The sequence below is a fragment of the Narcine bancroftii genome, chromosome 1 (assembly GCF_036971445.1).
Source record: "Narcine bancroftii isolate sNarBan1 chromosome 1, sNarBan1.hap1, whole genome shotgun sequence".
NCBI classification, from domain to species: domain Eukaryota; kingdom Metazoa; phylum Chordata; class Chondrichthyes; order Torpediniformes; family Narcinidae; genus Narcine; species Narcine bancroftii.
The window spans coordinates 381,423,577-381,446,675 of NC_091469.1; the positions used below are offsets into that span (position 1 = coordinate 381,423,577).

A 23,099-nucleotide genomic window follows, 5' to 3' on the forward strand; every position below is an offset into this window, starting at 1 on the left:
GGATAGAATTTTATAAAACATTTAAAGAGTTATTAATTCCACCCCTCCTGGAAGTAATGAATCAGGTGGAAGAAATACAAAACTTACCAGAATCATGCAAGACAGCAATAATCACAGTAATACCAAAGACAGGGAAGGACCAATTAACAGCAGCATCATACCGACCAATATCCTTACTAAATGCAGATTATAAGGTAATAGCAAAATTATTAGCAAACAGATTGACCGACTGTGTACCAAAATTAGTAAAACAAGACCAAACTGATTTGTCAAGAAAAGACAAACAGCAGAAAATGTTTGTAAATTTATTAATTTAATTCATGTAGCTCAATGGATTAAAAGACCAATGGTGGTGGTTGCGTTAGATGCAGAAAAAGCCTTTGACAGGGTAGAGTGGAACTACTTATTTAAAGTGTTACAGAAATTTAATCTTCTGGAAAAATATATTTATTGTATTAGGGCATAAAATAACAGGCTGTTGGCAAAAGTAATGGTAAATGGATATGTATCGAGCTAGTTCAAAGTAAGCAGATCAACTAGGCAGGGATGCCCATTGTCCCCCCTCATTGTTCGCCTTGGCAATAGAACCATTGGCAGAGCTGATAAGAAAGGAAAATAAAATAAAAGAGATAAAAATAAAGGAGAATGAGTATAAAATCAGTCTATTCGCAGATGACATAATATACCAAACAGGACCAGAGAGATCAATAAAAGAGTTATTTCTCCATACTCCATCAATTTCTTGTATATCTGGGTATAAGGTCAACACAAATAAAAGTGAAGTGATGCCAATGAGTAATGCGGACTATACAAAACTCAAAAAAGAATCTCTGGCAATCACAAGCGCTACGATATCTTGGTATCAGGATAGACAATAACCTAAATCACTTGTACAAACTAAATTATCAGCCATTAATAAGGAAAATACAGGAAGACTTGGAAAATAGTAAAGAATTACTGCTAACGTTGATAAGGAGGGTGAATTGCATAAAAATGAACATATTCCCATGGGTACAATACTTATTTCAAACGTTACCAATTCCCTTAACTGAGAAATTCTTTGTAGAACTAAGGAGAATAACAAGGAAGTTCTTGTGGAAAGGGAAAAAAATCGAGGGTAGCGCTGGACAAATTAACAGAGAGATTATCAAACTTCAAAACTATTACAGGGCTGCACAATTAAGGTACTTATCAGATTTTTACCAAACGGGAAAAAAACCAGATTAGACTAGGATAGAACTAGATAAAATAGGAGAAAAAATACTGGAGCATATACTTTATAAATGGGATGAAAAACTGGTGCAATATAACAACTCACCAGTACTGCATCATTTACTTAAAATATGGAAGAAGATACATGTAGAAAGAAAAAAAGATAAATTACCAAATACCAAAAATGCTATTGACACAAAATCCACTAATCCCCTTTTTTTAGAGAATGGGAGAGGAAAGGAATCAAAAGAATAGAAAATTGGTTTTTGGGAAATAATTTATTAACAGTTGAAGGACAAATACGGAATAACTCACGGTACAATGTTTGCATATCATCAATTGAAGGCTTATTTAAAGGACAAATTGGGAAGCAGATTGAGACTACCAGAAGGAAGCAGGTTTGAATATGTAATTACAGGCACAATGATAATTAAAAGATTTATAGCAAACATGTACATTAAGATGCAAGGCAATGAAAATGATGAAATAACGTACAAACCTAAACAAAGCTGTGAAAAGGATTTAAACATAAAGGTAATGAAACCTGGGAAGAGTTATGTACTGGAACTATGAAGAATACAATAAACACAAGGCTACGCATGATACAATGTAATTGGTTACACAGGCAATATATAACCCCTCAGAAATTAAGAGTGGGACCCAACAATATCGGATAGATGCTTTTGCTGTAAGCAAGAAATTGGAACAATAATACACGCAATTTGGGCATGCATAAAAGTGAATACTTTTTGGGAAGAGCTAAATCAGATATTAAACAAAATCACAAAAAACAACATGCCAAAAAATCCAGAAATTTTTCTTTTAAATAATATGAGGTAAAGAACCAGGTCTCAAATTGGATAGAGCCCAAAAAAGATTCATTATGATCGCCCTTGCAGTAGCAAAAAAATGTATACCTGGAAAATGGAAGAGAGTCTGAAAATACAACAATGGTACATGAATGGAAATGAAAAAGTGTATTCCATTGGAAAAAATTACGTATAATTTAAAAAACAAATTGACATTGTTTGAATTTTGGAACCATACATGAAATATAATAGAAAATGCTGGCCTCGGACCTCCATCTCCAAAAGTGATAAGAAGATAAACCTGATCAGATTTAATATGAAAAAGTAGACAACACGTCTTTTTTGTTTTTCTTTTGTGTGAAGATGTTGTTTTATTGTATTTTATATGTTTAATATTTATTGGTTTTGGAGGGGGAGGGAGGGAAGAGGGGGAGAAAAGAGGGAAAATGTCACTGTGTAAATTTAATGAGAAACATTTGTACATATTTTGGTTGATGTGGTTCACAGTGCGATAAATAAAATAGTTAGCAAAAAAAAAATTGAGTTCGAGGGACTGCATCTATCCATCTCATTAATGTGCCTCTGTTGTGATAAGGGAAGCAAGGGCAATGACATAGGATTGTGTGTACCTTCTTCAGTTATCCATTTAACTCATTTAGAAGAGAGATTAGAATAGAATTTAGCCAATTGAACTTTGGAAAAATGGGCCTGCTGTTCTACCTTAAATTGTAATAATGAATGTCTAGCACAGAGACGATGAATGCATTCATTTCAGAATAGAATTCCCTTAAGTTACAGAAAATGGCTGATGAAAATCTTGTTCCCGTAGTTTTTTAATTCTGTCCAGGGAACTATCCCTAGATCTTAAAAATCATAAAGGCCAGATACTACCCCTTTATAATTAGATCGAATTATATATCAACCCCATCATTAGGTTCTAGGTCTTCAGGGAGCTTCAAAATTAGAATTTAAAAAGCCCCTAACCTTAAATAGTAAAAAAAAATGATGCCTAGGTATCATTTTAAAATTCTATTGTTTCATCATCGGCAGCCCTGTTTCAAGACAAGATCTGAAACTAAATTTGTCCTTCATATTAGCTATCTCTCTGATCCAATGTAGTTATATGCCTTGTACATAGTGTCAGATTTAGCTTGATGATACCATATAATGCTTGTGCTTGGAGAATTTTGAGAGTGGGATATTTAGTTAGAAAAGGTTTAAAGGCTTAAACCTATGTTGAGGCTGGATTTGACTGAAGTTAACTGGGCAACTAGATAAGCAGCAGCAGGCAATTAAAGAGGTTATTCTTAACTCCCTACAAAAGTTGCATTCCAGTGAGACAAAGGATAAACCAACCAAGGCTAACTAATGATTAAGTTGGAAAAGTGAAGATACTACAGTTAACGTCCCTTCAAAGAGTGGGATAAATCAAGAATCCACCAAAGCCAAACAAGAAAATAATAAAAAGAGAGAATATAAACTAAGTGAGAAATATAACTGATAAGAATTTAAGTTTATATTAAAAAAAAAGGAAAAGAGAGGATCCAAATGAATATATCCCCTTGGCAAATGATATCAGGGAAATAGTTACAGGGAATAAAATAATGGCAGATATTTTCAATCCATCTTTGCCATAGAACATATGTAAAATATAATTGAAGCTGAATAAAGCAGGGGTAGATTTAAATGTGATCATCTGAAGAAGAATCCTGTTTGGTGACTTGATAGGACTAAAAGCTGATAACTCTCCTCCTAATGTCCTGAAATAAGTGGCTACTAAAAGTGACGTAGAGACTGAGAATCCTTGCATTCTAGAGAAATACGAGAAGATCAGAAGTCAATGCAATAGCCCCATTCAAAAAGAGAGTAAAGCAAAGCATGGGTAATGCTGGGCTGATGAGCCAACATGGATTATTGGAAAAAGCTTAGAATAGTTAATTTTTTTTCAAAAATTTTGATTTTTAACACTATGAACCATATTAACCAAAATACACACAAACATTTCCCTCTTAAATATACAGTGTAATTTTCTCCGCTCCCTTCCCTCCCTCCTTCCCACCCCCCTCCCTACCCACTAAATGTTCAACATATACAATACAATAAACCCATTAAACAATGTCATCACACAATGAAAATAAACAAGAAAATTGTGTCATCTACTTTAACACACTGGGTCAGTTCATTTCGTCTTCTTCTCATTCTATCATTTTAGGGGGTGGAGGTCCGCGGTAGGTCCTCTCTGTTGTGTTCCATGTACGGTTCCCAAATTTGTTCGAAAACTGTGACTTTATTTTTTAAATTATGTTATTTTTTCCAATGGAATGCATTTATTCATTTCTATGTACCATTGCTGAACTCTCAGGCTCTCTTCTGATTTTCAGGTTGACATTATACATATTTTTGCTACAGCTAAGGCTATCATAATAAATCTTTTTTGTGCTTCATCCAATTTGAGGTATAATTCTTTACTTATATTACTTAGAAGAAAGATCTCTGGATTTTTTGGTATGTTGCTTTTTGTGATTTTATTTAATACCTGATTTAGATCTTCCCAAAACTTTTGCACTTTCTCACATGCCCAAATTGCATGTACTGTTGTTCCTGTTTCCTTCTTACAACAAAAACATTTGTCTGATACTGTTGGGTCCCATTTATTTAACTTTTGGGGCGTGGTGTACAGCCTGTGTAACCAATTATATTGTATCATGTGTAACCTTGTGTTTATTATATTTCTCTTAGTTCCGGAGCATAGCTTTTCCCATTTTTCATTTTTTATCTTTATGTTTAGATCTTGTTGCTTAGAATAGTTAATTGAGGAAGAATAGCACATTTGGAAAATCATGATCTGATCAATAAGCACCATTGTATGTCAATTTTTGAGGTTTTTGAGGGAGTCGATACAAGAGTGAATAAAGAGGAGCCATTTGATGCATTTGGACTTCAGAAGGCATTCAACAAAGTGCCTTGTAAAAAGTTAAGCCATTAAGTAAGTGGTGGAGATAATAGATTTGAATGGATAGTGGATTAGCTGATAGGCAGCGAGTAAGAAAAAGGGGATTGTGGACATGGGCAATCTGCTGAAACTGCAAGGCTGGAACTAGGCAAATTTATAGATAACAATAGATGAAATGGCAAGTTGCACAGTATAGAGTAGGATATGGAAAAATGGGGTTTATTTTGGAAGAACAAAATAGCAGTATTTTTGGACAAGAGAAAAACTGAAGAAAGCTGTAGCACAATAGGTTTGAGGGTTCAATATATATAAGAGAAAGCCAGTGCACAAGTGCAGCATGTAAGAGGCAAGGATAATGGACTGTCAGTCCTTATTCCAAGAGGGTTTAAGTATTACTGTACATGGCTCTGGTGTGATTGGATCCAGGCAGCTTTGTTTCCCTGTTTAAAGAAAGGTGTTAACTTGTTGGAGTTTGTTCAGAGAAGGTTCACTGGGATGGTCTTGGGTATGTTGCCCTATGAGAAGAGTCTGTGGGTCTGTGCCAACAGAGCTTCAAGGAATGAACAGTTATTTTAATGACATCAGATTCTTGGGTGACTTGTTGGGATAAGTGTCGAGAGTATCTTCCCTGAAATGGAGTCCAGGACCAGAAGGCACATCTCCAAACAAGTGGATACCCACTTAAGAATGAGAGCAGGAAGAATTACTTCCCTGAGGCTTGAGTTTTTGGAATTCCTTACCACTAAGCTGTGTTGACAGAATCCTTGCATCCAGTCTATCCTGACCCACCTAGAGAACGATGCCTCATATGCCAGGCTGTTGTTTGACTTGAGCTTGGCGTTTAACGCAAACAAATCTCAGAGGCTGGTAAATAAATTGTCTTCACTGGGATTCAGTACCTCTCTGCAACTGGATCCTGGTCATCTTGATTGAAAGTCCATAGTCTGTCCAGTTGGTAGCAAAACCTCAAGCCGTATCGCACTGAGCACTGGTGCACCTCAGAGCTGTGTGGTCAGCCTATTACAGTTCAAGCTGCTAACTTGCAACTATACTGCCAGGTTCAGCTTCAACAGAATCATCACAGATGGAAAAAATAGTAGTGGGCCTCATTGGCTGACAGAGGAGGTTAAAAGCCTTGTACAGTGATGCAAAAGCAACAACTTGCATCTCAGCATGGACAAGACAAAGGAGGTGATTGTGGACTTCAGGAGGACAAAGGACCACTCCCCAGTATATGTCAATTGCTCCATCGTAGAGAGTGGGAAGCACAATGTTCCTTGATGTCTGTTTTAAGGGCAATCTATCTTGGACCCACAACACCACCTCATTAGTCAGGAAGGCACAGCAGTGCCTACACTTCCTAAGGAGTTGAGGAGGGCAAGGCCACCACAATAGTGTCCTGTCTGGCTGCATCATAGTGTGGTATGGTAGCTGCAAGGCATCAGATTTGAGGTCAGTATAGAGGGTGATTAACACTGCTGAGAAGATCGCAATTTCCCTCTATCGACCACATCTACAGGGAGTGGTACTTAGAGGGCTTAGAGCAGGGGTGTCAAACTCAAATTCACGGAGGGCCAAAATTAAAAACTTGGACTAAGTCGAGGGCCAAACTAAATATTTATTGAAAATTTTCAACAACATCTGCATGTTTTCTCTTCTTTCAACATATGTAATGTTAAACTTTTTCTTATTAAAATAAATGTTTAATAATAGTTTTGGATAAACTCTTTCATTGTCATTGTCATTGGCCCATTTCCTTTAGCGTCTGAAACCGTGCACATGACGAGTCAATGAGGGATGATTAAAGCAGTGGTCTTCAAACTTTTTCTTTCCACCCACAGACCACCTTAAGCAATCCCTTACTAATCACAGAGCACCAATGGCACAGGGACGCGAGTTGAAAGAAAAAGGTTGAGAACTGTTGTATTGTGGTAACTCCACATCTGATTAGGTTAATTGTTAGGCAAGTGGTCAGAGAAGGACCCCCCCCCCCACCCCAAGAAAGGCTTAAATCACAGGAACAAAATAAGCTTCCGTCTCACTGCTCCCAATCTTACACATAGTCCTGATGTGGAATGTGGGGTCGCAGCTCCACGTTCACCCGAGTTCAGGTGCTGTCTGTGTGGAGTTTGTACGCTCTCCCCTTGTCTTGGACCAACAGGTTGGTCACCTGACGAAGACACCCGAACCCCCCGTTGAAACGCCGGCGTCCAGGGCGGTGGAGGAATTGGCTGAGAAGAGCGCGTTGCTCCCACCACCCTCCCATGGTTGGAGAGGGATTAAACTGCGATCTCACGGCGCCGGGCTCGTCTCCAACAAAAGGAGCGGGAGGCAGGGTCCGCCGCGCACGGAGCGAGGGGGAAGGCATCGCCAATGAGACGTTCGGTCCACCGTCACCGCTGAAGCGCAGACCCAGCGAGGATGGTCCCCAACTCCAGCCGCGTCTGTGTGTCCGGGAGCCGGGCGGGCTGAGTGCGGCGCTCCGATCCCCGGGATTCAGGACTCTGAGATCCCTCCACACCTCCGGCGTCTTCATTTTCACCTTGCAGTGTGCATGCGCTATACTGGCGCGGTGGCCGCGGGCCAGAGTTTGACATGTGTGGCTTAGAGTATCATTGAAGACCCTTACCATATAGCCTGCAGTATCTTTGAGGCACTACCTTCAAAGAAAAGGTACAGGAGCATAAAAACCATAAGCTGGGAAACAGCTTATGCCCACAGGCTGAGATTGTTGAACAATCCTAGAAACTTGTAAATTATTTTTGAATATTTTGTTCACTTATGTATATATGTCATTTGTGTGTAGGGTGTTCTGAATGTCTGTGTGTGTGCACTATGGTCCGGAGATGTTCTGTTTTGTTGGGTTGCATGTGTACAATCAGATGACAATAAACTTGAACTTGATATCCCTAATAGGTAAAGGAATTCAGAATTACAAGGAAAGAGGACTAGAGGAATGTCAGACAGCCATGATCCTGAGGAATGGCAGAACAGGCTTGAGAAGTAAAATGTGCTGCTGTTCCTAGTACTTGTGGCATTGTGGTCTTGTTCCTGTAAGGTGCTTCAGGACGCATGCATTAAAGAAGACAAGAAAATGCCAAGTGGCAATTCTTGGCTTTAGTTTAATATCCTTGGTGCATTTAAAAAGATCCATGCTGAAGTAAATAGAGAGCTTATAAAATGAAATAATTTCAACAGCATAGTGTAGTACTGAAGCTAATTCCACCATTTTATTCCTTTATGTAATTTGAATGCTAAAGCTTTTGGCTTTCTTCTACAGCATGAATTTGCGTGAAGTACTGAAAAAATATGGCAAAGATGTTGGCCTTCATATAAAGGCTGTTCGATCATACAGTCAGCAGCTGTTCTTGGCTCTGAAGCTGTTGAAGAGATGCAACATCCTCCATGCTGACATCAAACCTGACAATATACTGGTAAATTACACCTTCTATTTCAAATGAGTATGGAATTTTACCTTGGATAAAGAGATGTTGATATCATGGTGTTTATGCAGTCATTGAGGTTGGCTTGGGGTGGGTGGGTGGTGGGGGGGGGGGTCGGGGGAAACTATTCAAAATTTAAATTGAGGTCGGGAGTGTAATTTTGATTTGGAAACAACATTTTGTCTTTCAATGCACAATATTTTTTACATTGAGATTTTAGTTCATTGACAATATAGTAATTATGCCTTTTGTGTTGAGATGCAGAGTACAGCAGTCACTTTTAGTGTATGATGTGTTATGGGGAGATACAGTGTTCTAAGTAGGATATGTTTAATCATATTTTCAATACATTGCCATCTCAAATAGAAAATTAAGACAATTTAAGGGAATTTTGACACAAGTATTTGCTTTTAAAAGATGTAGATTCTTGAGACAACTGTTAAACCAGGTTTCAATGTTGGCCAAAATGGAAACTCTTTCATAAATAAAGCTGCCTCAGATTAATAATAACATAATGTTGCATCTCGTCATATTTCACCAAACCAGTAAAATCAAGCAGTTGCACATTTGTTTTTAAGGTCTGAAATAGATGTCCTTGAGCCAGCTGATAACTGGACCATTCTATCTTTCTAAAAATATGATTGCACGTTTGCTTGACAAAGGTTATTCTAGCTCTCATGTAACTAAAGCAAATGCAAGATCTGTGGACTTTTTTTGAGGTGAGCAAACACTGCTCCTTCACTGACTGTCAGATCCAGACCAATGTTTCAAGCTTCATAAAAATTTGTAAATATCATAACGCAAGATCTTTAGAGTTATGTTTTATTTGAAATTTCTATCACCTGATTGATATTTTTTGAGGGTTAGAAATAGCACTTATTTTTTTTAACCTTAATTTTTGCTGTTATCGTATGTGCAAGCATTGGGAGCCAAGTACAAATGTGCACACAAGTTTCAATTTATTTTTGCATTACAGGTAAATGAATCTAAAACAATCCTAAAACTTTGTGACTTTGGTTCAGCTTCACATGTTGCTGATAATGATATCACTCCATACCTCGTCAGCCGATTTTACCGCGCACCTGAAATCAGTAAGTTTTAAATCTTTATTTTACAGGATGAAAATGTGTATGTATAGAAGTACAATCCTTATATGGGAATCCCTTTTTGTGTCCGTCTGAGTGTGTTTATTATCTATGAGGTGAAGCTGTCCACAACTTCTAAAACCTGTCACTTTGTTGTTCTATAATTGGACAATTGGAGGCTTCCAAATTGTCTAAGTAGCCAATGTAGTACCATAAAACTGTGGTGTGTCAACATTATGGAATCAAGCTTGTTTAGAGTGGGAAAGATGATCCATTTCATTTACTTAATCTTGTTAGTGTTAATAAGCATGAAATCCTAAGACTTTGGACCAGAAAGTAGACTACACATGGGGTAGCAGCGAACATTTCCTGAAGCCCATTCACAGCCTGCAGAAATCAGCCCTGGCATTTAACTCCAGCACACAAAAGAAGCTAAGCATTGTTGTTTGAATTCAAGTTGATGCACTCCAGATAAATTATATTTTAGGTTTAAGAAATTTTCCTTTAAAGTTGTTGCTGGCATTTTAATCATATTAATAGTGCTTTTTAACTTCAGCTTATTCTGAAGTTGGTCTGTTACCCATGGAGTTTGAATGGATTGTTCTCTCTCAAAATAACATTTGGTGTTTATGACAAAACCCAATGTTTTAAGCAGTCATGATCATTTTAAGAATTATAGCTGTAATATGTTTTACGTCTCTGAACTGACAGCATGCCTTGGTTTATATTTCATTTGCTTGCTTGATTTTGTATGCTTATTCAAATATATTTCTGTAACTTTATTTTCAGTTTAAGAAACTTTGTCTATAAGCAAATCACTAACAGTTTGTGACTCCAAGCATAAACATTTTGTTTCTTTCTTCTAGTTATTGGGAAGATTTATGATTATGCCATAGATTTGTGGTCTGTTGGTTGCACACTTTATGAACTCTACACAGGAAAAATTCTGTTTCCTGGCAAAACTAACAATCACATGCTGAAACTCATGATGGACCTTAAGGGCAAAATGCCAAATAAGGTAGGAATCTGAAAATTTCATTTCTAGAACTTCACTTTGCATCATTCATTCAAATATTGCCATGATACCATTGTAATAGTTCTAATTTGTTGTTGTCTTGCCTTCCAGAAGAAAGATTTTTTAATTGAAATATTGACGTATTCCATGATTTTTGGAAAAACATTTATGTCCCGTAAACAGTTTTGCTTTAGTTTGTACTATACTGAGACATTCACTTGACTCATGCTATCTGTACCTGCTTAAATCAAAGTGAGTCAGCCGCACCTAACAACGTACGTCAAGTCAAAATAGAATCGACGGCATGCTCCCCAGGGATTCAGGTTGAAAAACTGAAATTGCACACAATATGCTGGAAGAACTCAGTGGATCAAGCAGCACCACTGGAGAAAAAGAACTTGGTTTTGGCTTAAAACATTGGCATTGTTTCTCTCCCACTGTTGCTGCTTGACCCGGTGAGATCCTCCAGCAGATTGTTTCGCTTCGTATTCCAGCATCTGCAGTCTCCAGTGTGTCTCCATTGAAATTGATAACAATTGTACGTTACTTCATAGAATCATCTGTCATTCCTTTTGACTTTTTATGTTGCCAACCATTGATCTGAGTGTTCCTTCCGGTTTTCACTAACATTAAAAAACATTATTCTTTCTTTGGCTTGGCTTCGCGGACGAAGATTTATGGAGGGGGTAAAAAAGTCCACGTCAGCTGCAGGCTCGTTTGTGGCTGACCAGTCCGATGCGGGACAGGCAGACACGATTGCAGCGGTTGCAAGGGAAAATTGGTTGGTTGGGGTTGGGTGTTGGGTTTTTCCTCCTTTGCCTTTTGTCAGTGAGGTGGGCTCTGCGGTCTTCTTCAAAGGAGGCTGCTGCCCGCCAAACTGTGAGGCGCCAAGATGCACGGTTTGAGGCGTTATCAGCCCACTGGCGGTGGTCAATGTGGCAGGCACCAAGAGATTTCTTTAGGCAGTCCTTGTACCTTTTCTTTGGTGCACCTCTGTCACGGTGGCCAGTGGAGAGCTCGCCATATAATACGATCTTGGGAAGGCGATGGTCCTCCATTCTGGAGACGTGACCCATCCAGCGCAGCTGGATCTTCAGCAGCGTGGACTCGATGCTGTCGACCTCTGCCATCTCGAGTACCTCGACGTTAGGGGTGTGAGCGCTCCAATGGATGTTGAGGATGGAGCGGAGACAACGCTGGTGGAAGCGTTCTAGGAGCCGTAGGTGGTGCCGGTAGAGGACCCATGATTCGGAGCCGAACAGGAGTGTGGGTATGACAACGGCTCTGTATACGCTTATCTTTGTGAGGTTTTTCAGTTGGTTGTTTTTCCAGACTCTTTTGTGTAGTCTTCCAAAGGCGCTATTTGCCTTGGCGAGTCTGTTGTCTATCTCATTGTCGATCCTTGCATCTGATGAAATGGTGCAGCCGAGATAGGTAAACTGGTTGACCGTTTTGAGTTTTGTGTGCCCGATGGAGATGTGGGGGGGCTGGTAGTCATGGTGGGGAGCTGGCTGATGGAGGACCTCAGTTTTCTTCAGGCTGACTTCCAGGCCAAACATTTTGGCAGTTTCCGCAAAGCAGGACGTCAAGCGCTGAAGAGCTGGCTCTGAATGGGCAACTAAAGCGGCATCATCTGCAAAGAGTAGTTCACGGACAAGTTTCTCTTGTGTCTTGGTGTGAGCTTGCAGGCGCCTCAGATTGAAGAGACTGCCATCCGTGCGGTACCGGATGTAAACAGCGTCTTCATTGTTGGGGTCTTTCATGGCTTGGTTCAGCATCATGCTGAAGAAGATTGAAAAGAGGGTTGGTGCGAGAACACAGCCTTGCTTCACGCCATTGTTAATGGAGAAGGGTTCAGAGAGCTCATTGCTGTATCTGACCCGACCTTGTTGGTTTTCGTGCAGTTGGATAATCATGTTGAGGAACTTTGGGGGACATCCGATGCGCTCTAGTATTTGCCAAAGCCCTTTCTAATTGAAATATTGACGTATTCCATGATTTTTGGAAAAACATTTATGTCCCGTAAACAGTTTTGCTTTAGTTTGTACTATACTGAGACATTCACTTGACTCATGCTATCTGTACCTGCTTAAATCAAAGTGAGTCAGCCGCACCTAACAACGTACGTCAAGTCAAAATAGAATCGACGGCATGCTCCCCAGGGATTCAGGTTGAAAAACTGAAATTGCACACAATATGCTGGAAGAACTCAGTGGATCAAGCAGCACCACTGGAGAAAAAGAACTTGGTTTTGGCTTAAAACATTGGCATTGTTTCTCTCCCACTGTTGCTGCTTGACCCGGTGAGATCCTCCAGCAGATTGTTTCGCTTCGTATTCCAGCATCTGCAGTCTCCAGTGTGTCTCCATTGAAATTGATAACAATTGTACGTTACTTCATAGAATCATCTGTCATTCCTTTTGACTTTTTATGTTGCCAACCATTGATCTGAGTGTTCCTTCTGGTTTTCACTAACATTAAAAAACATTATTAGTGCTTCAGAATTGCTATAATTTAGGGCCTTTTCTGGAGATTAAATTGCATCCACTGAGAGTGAAAACTCTATGCTCATTGACTTTCTTTTTGTATACTTCTCTACTCTTGAGCTTCATGTCGTTTCAATAATGTCATTGGGCAATTCTGGAAGTCTGAACAAAATTAAGTCCCATTCTGTGAATGTTGTATTTTTATTAATGAAACTTGTCTTGCATCACAGAAACAAACTTTTTCCTAATGTATTCTTGTGCACTTGTACATTTTTGGGCATTCCACCTTTCTGTGATTGGTGAATGATCTCTCTGCATCTGTCTGACTTCGTGTTTCTCTGCAAATGTGTGAAGTGTATTTGATTCCTTTCAGATGATCAGAAAGGGTGTCTTCAAGGATCAGCACTTTGATCAGAATCTGAACTTCATGTATATCGAAGTGGATAAAGTGACCGAAAGGGTTAGTAAACTGTGGTTTCTATATTTTTCTGGTTCTTATTAAATGTTTTAATTTTTAAAAAATTTAAACATATAGCGTAGTAGCTGGCCCTTTCGGCCCATAAGCCCATGCCACCCAAATACACCAATTGACCTAGAAACCCTGTACGATTTTGAAGGGTGGGGGGAAACCTATGCAGACACAGGGAGAATGTACAAACTTTTTATAGACTGTGCTGAATTCAAACCCAGATCAGTGTAGCTGTAATAGAGTTGTGCTAACTGCTACTCTAACCATGCCTTTGTGTTTTTTTTAATGATTTTGGGCAGAGTTGAGAAATGTTAAATTTTGCCTTGATCTGCTTGAGGATTGCCCATCCTATTCCTGTCTTTAGACAAAAGCACAAAATTAGTCTTTTTTTTATTGGTTTTCATAATAACTACAGTACAAAGAAAAGAGAATTGAACTGAAAATACAATATCACACATGTTTATGATATCAAGATCAAACAATATAAACTTAGTCCCCCTTCCACTACACTGGGTGAAGACAGAAAAAAATATGTGTATGTGTGTGTGTGTGTGTGTATGTATATATATATATATATATATATATATATTATATGTGTGTGTTATTTTTTTTTAAATGAAACTAACCCAAAAAAATCATCTGAGCAGCTTATCCTGAGGGTTACATATATCTTGAGGCTTTTGATTCATACTTTGAGTCAAAAAAACCAAGGTAAAATTATATTTCATCTGGAAGAGTGAGTACATCTAACCACATTAAAAACATTTACATCAAATAAAAATAAGACAAAAGGTTGCCATGTATCTTCAAATTTCACCAATAAATCAAATACATGATACAGTATCTAATTTTTTCTGAACAGGACATGAGAGAACCATTGAAACACTGTTGGAGGTCTAGAATCTTTCCTTTTGAATAAGATGGTTCTTCTAGCCAACAGTGTAGAGAAGGCCACAACCTGTTTCACAGATACAGAAAAACTCCCTATATCTGGTTCAATAACCCCAAAAAGAGCAGTTATTGGATTGGGTCGTAACTCCACTTGAAATACATTTGAAAAGATATTTACAATTTCTTTCCAATAGATTTCTAAGGAAAGAATTGGTTTTTTTTCTAGAAAATAATTTACATTCTTTATATTGTGTTGATAGCAGCACCTCTTAGTTGAAATGAGAATGTTGAACTTTTGTTCTAAATTCAGCATCTGTGAGTGTGCAGTAAGACATCAGACAAAGAACAATGGCATTCTTGCCTTCAATCTAGATATGATAGTTGATGGAAATTTAAATGCTTTGAAAGAAACACATTTGAAAGGAAATTAAAATACTAATGACTCTCTATCATATAATGTTTCCTGAGCATTTGTACCTTTCAGAAATCAAAGATAAACCATAGATATCTAAGGTATAAACTGTGTTTTAAGTTATACATGGCCCTTAAACATGGTGCAATTTAAAATGCTGAAGATGATGAATTGATAAAAAAGCTCTTAAGTTGTAGAAGGGATGGGCAACTTTTTAATTTAGATATACAGCATAGTAATGGGCTATTTCGGCCCACGAGTCCATGCCGCACAATTAACCTACACCCCTAGTTCGTAATCGTGGGCCAAAATGGCCTGTTACTGTGCTGTTTATCTATATTAAAAATTAAAAGGTTGCCCACCCCTGTATGTAAACCAAGCAGGATGAACTCTGCCTCCATGGATATCAAGTCAACATCTTGGGTTGGGACTGTATATCTGAAGTATATTCGAGAGTAGAGAGTAGGTGGAGATAGAAACAGAAACAGGTTGGGGGGTGGTTACCCAAATTCAGAAAAGAAATGCTTAGGGTATTGGGTTTAAGACTGCCCAGAAGGAATATGATGTGTTGTTCCTCAAGTATAAGTTGGCCCTCTCACTGGCAGTGGATGAAGCTGAGGAAAGATGTTGAATTGTGAGGTCAATTGAAATGGTTGGCAACCGTGAGTTCTAGGTTGGTCCAACAGGCAGAGCAAAGGTGTTCAGCAAAGTGGTCACCTTTTGGGCCTTGCCAGTGTCAAGGGGGCATGAAGCAACAGTCTTGAGTATTCCACTGGCACTATTTCACCAACAAAACCCCAGAAGATGTACAAAGTTTTCAAATTGTACAGCACCACTTGTCCTCAACATCCCAACAATAATAACAGTCATGGTTTTGCACGTGTTCAGCAGCCAATTTAAGCAGAGCATGTTCCCATACAAAATATTGCAAACTGAAAACAAACACTTGATACAAGAACAGCTTCTTCCCCTCCATCATCAGATTTCTGAATGGACAATGAACTACAGGCACTATCTCATTTTTTCTCTTGCACTATTTTTTAAATGAGTTTTACAGCAATTTTTGCAATAAATGCTGCCACAAAACAACAAATTTCATGACATGTTCGTGACAATATATTCTAATTTCATTAACATGACTGGTTAGTCAGCCTAGTGCTGTTAACTAACTGGTGAACATTTACTAGGAGAAGACCTTTTTTCAGGTCAATATTTCATCAAAAACTACACTTCCAAAAGAGCAACTTTTTCCAGAGTTGCACTAAAACAGTCCCATTGTGGCAGATGATATTTGTGCTCATATGCCATCATGTTGAAATAACGAGACCGCATCTGAAGTTGTCAGCCAGCGAAGAGAAGAGCCTTTATTACAGTGTTATCAGGCTTAATATAGACACACAACATGTGACCTGGCATCATGACATCTGAAATGCTAATGACCTCATGACGTAGCTATGTTGAGTAGGCCAGGGCTTCTCAGTAGACCTCTGGGTGCTGCTGAGTCACTATGCCTCGTGGCTGTAGTGGCTAGTTGCCAGTAGATAGCAGGCTTTTGTGTCCAGCTGTCACAAGACAGGAGCTGTTAGTGCTGGTTCTGCCCTTTTCCTCCAAGCGTATCACTACACCATCATCTTACATTGAGAGAAATTGCACTTTGTGTACAATTCCGCAATCATGAGTGGATGATAGATACTAGTCTTGCTGGTGGAGTCCAGAGAGTAGAAAATAAAATGAAAATGTGATGGTTTCACTCATGCTAAGGATTTGTAAAATTGTACCTGATTCTCGGGCCTATGATGAAGGATCCTGAAACTGAAATTAGAAATGTATCTTACTTTTTTTCTACCAATACTCATTTCTTTGTGATGTAAACAAAGTATATGAGTCGTGGAAACCCTGTCACATCATTCTGATTATGAGACAGTTTCTGTCCCAGTCGATAGTGTATGGACAGGAAGCCTGTCCTGTGCAGATGATTCACACCATGGAGCAATAGGAACTGTAAAAGATTAATCTTTTTCATAATCTTAAAAAGATGATTTGGGTGCATGGAGTGCAGCAGAAGTCATTTATTTGGAGCACACTGACCATTCTGTTGAACACACTCAAGAGCTGCAGTATCATTAAAATCTAGTAGATTTTCATGCCCTCAGAAATTTAAGCATGTACCAAGACTCGAGAAGGATGTCATGAAACATAACTAATATATTGTTACAGCTTCATAGTGTTCTGCTTGGGTGTATCTCAGATCTGGTGCCCTAAGCAGGTGGTATTTTGCTTGGTGACAGACAATTGCCAAGTTTGCAAATATGCAAACTTGTTATTTTCAGTTCAGAACCAATTGTATAAATGATGTACACTTCTGGCTTAGTTGTTATAATACATTGCAAAAGTACTGCCTTCACTATGGTTGGAGCATATTTGGGTTAGGCTGAACTCTGAATGCTCTTAGTATTGAAACATAGTCTACATCTAGAGTGAAGCTGATTTTTGTTTCTCTCTATTTCTTATTTAGGAGAAAGTCACTGTTATGAGCACTATTAATTCTACTAAGGACATGTTGGCTGACATGATTGGTTGTCAGCGTTTACCAGAAGATCAGCGCAAAAAGGTTCACCAGCTGAAGGACTTGCTCGAGCAGATACTCATGCTAGACCCAGCCAAACGTGTCAGCATTAACCAGGCACTGCAGCATCCATTCATTCAGGAGAAGATTTAATTGGAGCATTTAACGGGTTTGAGCAATTAACAAAGACTGGAAAAGTCAGAGAAAAGTATTTTAGTATGTGTGAAACATGATGTTTACCGTGAAATATGCATGAAGTTAAATTAAAAGAAAAATGTTACTTCTCACAGGAATATGAGTGACTGTAAATATATTGATTTGTTTTCCACATATTTTCATTCTTTCACTGTAGTTTAATTGCTAAGACTGCACACAAACTGTTTATTAAAGTTATTTTAAAATCTTGTAAACAATGGTATTTTGTAGAAGACAATTGGCTTCAAATCTGCAAGGTACATCTTTGTTTTTGTGCAGACTTAGCCCATCCTTGTCTCTGTGACAATGGCCGAGGTAAAATGATGTTTATATTCACATTTTCCTAGGTGTGTGTACGCAGGCCAGCATGCACTTGGTGTACTCAGTGCCGAAGGGGTCTGTCCCTACCTGTGCCTGCTCGCAGGAATGGTCACATCATTTAAAGCAGGTTGTGTACCACTTTCAGTACACTGAAGGTAAGCTAAACCATCAACATTACTGGTATATTAGCATTCATTGTCACAGATAGGCACAGCTCATGAATGAGAAGTTGTAGCATCATGGCAGAATGCCTTGCACGTTGGTGACTGTGTAAGATATTAAGTAGCTTGTGAATTTGCCAATGTACTGCTAAAACCAAGGTAATTTATCGAGTTCAGAGTGCGGATGCTTGATGAGTCTAGCACCTTCAGTGTACTGTTTATTACCATTTGAAGTTGTTATAGAATTGTGGTAGAAATCTGTCAATGCCATAAAATTCTGTTTCTTAGTAAATCTGTACCTATAGTCCATTAATAAACAGAAGCAGTTTCATTTAGTCATTAAAATGGAAAAAAAGATTGGGGTTTTATATTTCTTTGTAGATGTCTAAAATATGACACTTTTTGAATTTTTAAAAAAAATTAAAATTAAGAAATTGTTTTACAGTAAGAATATTCTTTTGCTGCATTATGTGCATTGGTTTCATTATTTGTGATCATGTTGTCTCTCAATACAGGCAGATCTTCCACTCTTGAGCAAAGCAGCTGCTCTTTGAAGCAGTAATTGCTTCTTTACCTTTTTATACATTTAATTTGGAATTAAGAAGTTCTGATGATATGAATTGTAGCTCTGCATTAGGCCCCTTCACCAATGTTAAGTTACCATTTGGTTTCACAGTAGGAAAGGACCCTTAAACAACTATCCATCACTTCCCTCATTGCTGACAAAGTATCAGCAATGATGCACCAATGTTGCAACGTCTGTGTAAGATACACTTTTTAAATATCCTCTTGTTGATCAAAGACTAGCTGGTCAGGACTTGGCATTTAACCTTGGCCTTCAGACTTGCTAGAAAAGTAATTAAATTAAATTGCACAATGCCTTTGCTTATACTTGAAGGTAAGTTCAGGCATTTTGTCAGGCAGCTGTGAGTTCTTCCTCTAACAGAAATTATTTACACACTATTTTGGAGGACTTTAGTAACTGTTCCGGTTATATTGATGAATAAAGTATCAATGTGATCAGGCATTATTACAGCTGCTTCATCACAGCCCAATTTGCAGTAACCACAAAGTAACAGTGGTGATGTCTGGGCTGATTTCATTTTTTTAAACTTTATTTTGCTATTCCTGTTGTCAATGTACACTGTTTAATAAGCATCATTTTTGATCTAAGTGTAATATTTATATCCAACAATCTTTTGTACAAAGCAAAAAGTAAGACTATCAGGTCACAAATCAGCGCACTCACATAAAATGCCTTTAGTTGGTGTAAGCCTTTCACTTGCGATTTAAAAGAAATAAAAATTAGTACAAACGATTTGCACAAAGGAGTAGTACAGTTTTCTGGCATCTCCCCTCAGCCTCAGTTTAGTTAATGGTTTAGCTAACTGCAAAAGTATATTTTCTTTAAAAACAAAATGTTGCATATTAAAGATGTCAGCACAATTCACAAAGCTGTTTGGAAGTCTGATCCGGTTCGTCTGTTCTGCAAAATAACTAATGATTTGTACTGTTTTCTTACTTCCTTCGATGGTGCTGAGAGAGAGAAAGGGAAGCACGTTATGTTGCTATGCTGGAGGGCAACAGGCCACGTCAACTGCTCCATGGGCCTGCTCTGAATGAGACACCTTCTCCTTCATCTCTCCACAAGGTCATTCCTGACAGCATGCCTAGATAAGCATTTCAAACCAGATGAAAAAGTGCATTTCTTGCAACTGTTATATTTTAAGAAAATAAAACACTTTGAATAGCCGACACTTCTAAGGATTCTTTGCTTTGCTCCATTGGTGATGTATGTAAAGATTTTAAATTAAGTTTGAACATTTGAGGCTTGAGGCATTTACTCAAGAAAATTATATAAATTCCTTGTTATGGCAAATTCTTTCACAGGCTTTTATTTTAAAGAAAGCACAGCAAAACTTAAGGGATCAAGGTGTTTTACTTGTTCTCTGTCTCTTAGGTGCAACCTGAAGGGAGACGGTGCAAATTGCAAGAGCATGAAGACTGAATTAAGGTTTCTGTCCCATAAAGACATCACTTGCAGTGACTCTAAGTAACTGGAATACCACTGTTTGCTTGGGATTTTACAATTAAATTGTGTCCTTAAGACCTTCAGGACTAAATTTCATTTGGCAGGGATGGTATCTTTGAGTTTTACTCTGAAGTGGAAGGCTGAATGTACATTTTTAATCCATAATTTTGGGTGGTTTAATGATCCAGCATAGTGCAGGATTCACTCAAAGTTGTTACCTTTTAAGATTGGAATGTCCGACATTTCAATTTTGATATAATCCTTGTGATTCCAAGACCAAAATAAAATCCCACTTTTTTTTGCATCATGTCTTTGGGTGAAATAAACAACTTGAAGTAAGGTTTTCAAAGTCTTTGCAAGACTATGAAAGGCCAATTTGAACTCAGCAGTGTAGTTTTAATAGTAATAAATGTTGCTTCATTTTATTCTAATTGCATTCTTTGGCAGAGTGTATGAAGGGTAAATGTGAAAGCTGTAATATACAGAGAAATTACTATAGCTGATAAATTGCATCTCTGTTTTGCATGTGGGTACCACAAATACTATAATAGCAGGCCAGATTTGACTCCCCATTTCCCTGGATAAATATTGTACCACACTATGGTTCTTTTATTGGTGGGAATCTACTTGAACAATTTATAAAAGTTGCAAATTGAGAGGTAATTCATAAATAAGTTTTTTTTTCCATATTTGAATCAAGTTAAACTACTCTTATCCTGTGCTTTATTCCATAGGTGGGGACCACTTTGTAAATTGCCTCCACCTACAAGTGATGATTCATTATCTTAGCTTCGACACCACTTACTGACATCAGAATTCTTCAATATTGAATGAAAGTGAAGATGGTGGTTTAACAATTATTTTTTCAGTACATTTATACCCAAGAGTATATTTGTATTGCTGTTTATTGAAATATTTTCAGATTATATATATATATATATATACTAGATTTCACCAATTAATCTTGGGTAACAGTCATTCTTAAACATTATAAGAAGCCTATGAACTCTAAGCCATGGTGACATTGGACTTTTTACAGGTGTTGAAACCACTGATGGGTGCATTTTGTCAAGTTGTAATGTGTAAATATCATACTTTGCAACAATTCAAAATGTTTTCATTAAATCACTTCCATTAAAAGAATTTGTCAGTGATGGTTTCTTTTGGAAATGCTATTATTGAATGAAGATCAAATTTAGCACCTGGTTCCTGAAATCTAATCATGAGTTCATTATCAAAGTTGATCTAGTTTTCTTCTATGGTTAGGAATGGTGAGAAGGTTCCTTTTGTGCCTTTCAGTCAGGTCAGAGGTTCGCAAGGTGTGTGGCTGCAGCCCATATTCTGAGCAGGCTTGATGGGACATTTGCTGAGCAGATCTTGGAGCAAGATCCCATAGTTTCCAAGCCATGTGTTGTTAAAATGAGGAGAAATTTTTTTCTAGGATCTTGAGAATTCTGTTACCAAATTAGTTGAGGCAGCGTCATTGAAATGTACTGAAAATTCTAAAAGCCACAAGAAAGTCTAGAGTTACGGGACGTACAGGAAGGTGAGGATCAGCTCTGGTACGATCATGTGAATAGCAATATGGGCAAAGTGGGACCAAATAGGTAGCATAAGATTAGAGTTACGGGATGTACAGGAAGGTGAGGATCAGCTCTGGTACGATCATGTGAATAGCAATATGGGCAAAGTGGGACCAAATAGGTAGCTTTTATGCTTATTTCTCATCTTTTGGTCCTGCCTTCCTTCATTGACTTCCTCTTCACTGGCTCCCGACAGAAACATTCCTCTTCTTACCAACTTCGCATTTTTGTGATAGATTGATGAAAATGGGATTGAGATATTGTTCCAAAAACAAATGAACTTGTTTCTTATCTTATGTGTGCTGGTATTTTCAAGATTGGACTTTAGTTCCTGAAGATTTTGGAGCATCTCCAGTTGGTTGGGAGTTCCACTGCTGTATTATCCTGTTTTATTGATGCTGCTTCAAACACCATTTTTGAGGAAGTTATTTATTTTATAATGGCTATTTTTAATTTCCAGTAAAATCTGAATTTTTAAACAAAGGATTTTTCAATGTAACAGTGCATTTCGTTGCATTTTTAAATAATGTTAGCTTGATAGAAAATGGTCCTGTGTAAAATATTTCTCTTTGCTCAGACCTGTTGAATGTATCCAATGTTCTTTTTAGTGTGAATCAGGCATAACAAGGCAGGAAATGTTACAAGATTTACCTCGAGGGAATGAAACTTACCTTAACATTTTGTCTTTTTAAACATCCCCTGCCCCACCTAGGGAAAAGACTGACCATTCACATTATCGTGATTTTATAAATTACAGCCTCCTACGCTCTGGGAGAAAAAGTGTTGGGAATAATTTCGTCACATTGCAGGACTTAGAGGGGCAATAAAGGCAGCCAGTAGATTTGTTAAGGGAAGAATGTATCTAGCTGAGTTGAATCTCTCGAGGTAATGAGGAGTATATATACACTTCCCAAGGAAGAGGGCAAGGTTACTGGCCCCCAGCTTGACAACTTTTTACCAAAGCACATTTGAGAGTGTCCTGTCCAGCCGCATCATTGTGTGGTATGGTAGCAGGCATCAGAATGGAAGTCATTACAGAGAATCATCAAAATGGCCAAGATCTCTGGGGTCACCCTTCCTCTATTTTCTGCATTCAATGGGTGTGTTACTTAAATAGGACTCAAGGAGGGGGGGGCATGGCCATGCGAAGGACTTGGGTAGAAAGTGTTTTGATCAAGTTCTCAGTGGAGTGTATAAAAAGATTTTTTAAATTAAGAATTTTTCACTAAAAAAAATGGACAAAAGAAGTACAAAGGCAGGCGAGGACAAAAACTGAAGAAGTTTTTACTCAGCCAGAAACATCGAGCGAAAGCCTGAAGGGGAGCGGTGCAAGACAGGCCTTGGGACCAGGAGTGTTGGGGAGTCAGGACAAGAACTAAATATTATCCTTATGAAAATGGAAAATTTGAGCAACCGATTTGTTGGTGCTAAAAATGTAATGAGAGACGTGACTGAAATTGAAAAAAA

The 23,099-nt window shown here is 38.1% G+C and overlaps 1 protein-coding gene across 5 annotated transcripts in view; it reads left to right on the forward strand.

Moving 5' to 3' along the window:
- LOC138751327 (serine/threonine-protein kinase PRP4 homolog) overlaps nt 1–22,118 on the forward strand; it is a 115,357-nt gene extending 93,239 nt beyond the window's left edge. For 2 of the 5 annotated variants that reach the window (XM_069913488.1, XM_069913483.1), the window contains 7 exons: nt 8,255–8,408; nt 9,394–9,508; nt 10,369–10,520; nt 13,376–13,462; nt 17,290–19,668; nt 19,978–20,070; nt 20,784–22,118. In XM_069913488.1, the coding sequence (XP_069769589.1) occupies nt 8,255–8,408; nt 9,394–9,508; nt 10,369–10,520; nt 13,376–13,462; nt 17,290–17,493 (712 nt within the window). In that variant the 3' untranslated portion in view covers nt 17,494–19,668; nt 19,978–20,070; nt 20,784–22,118. The remainder of the gene's footprint in view (nt 1–8,254; nt 8,409–9,393; nt 9,509–10,368; nt 10,521–13,375; nt 13,463–17,289; nt 19,669–19,977; nt 20,071–20,783) is intronic. The other 3 variants (XM_069913487.1, XM_069913484.1, XM_069913485.1) reach the window with 3 other exon arrangements.
- The last annotated feature ends 981 nt before the right edge of the window (nt 22,119–23,099 follow it).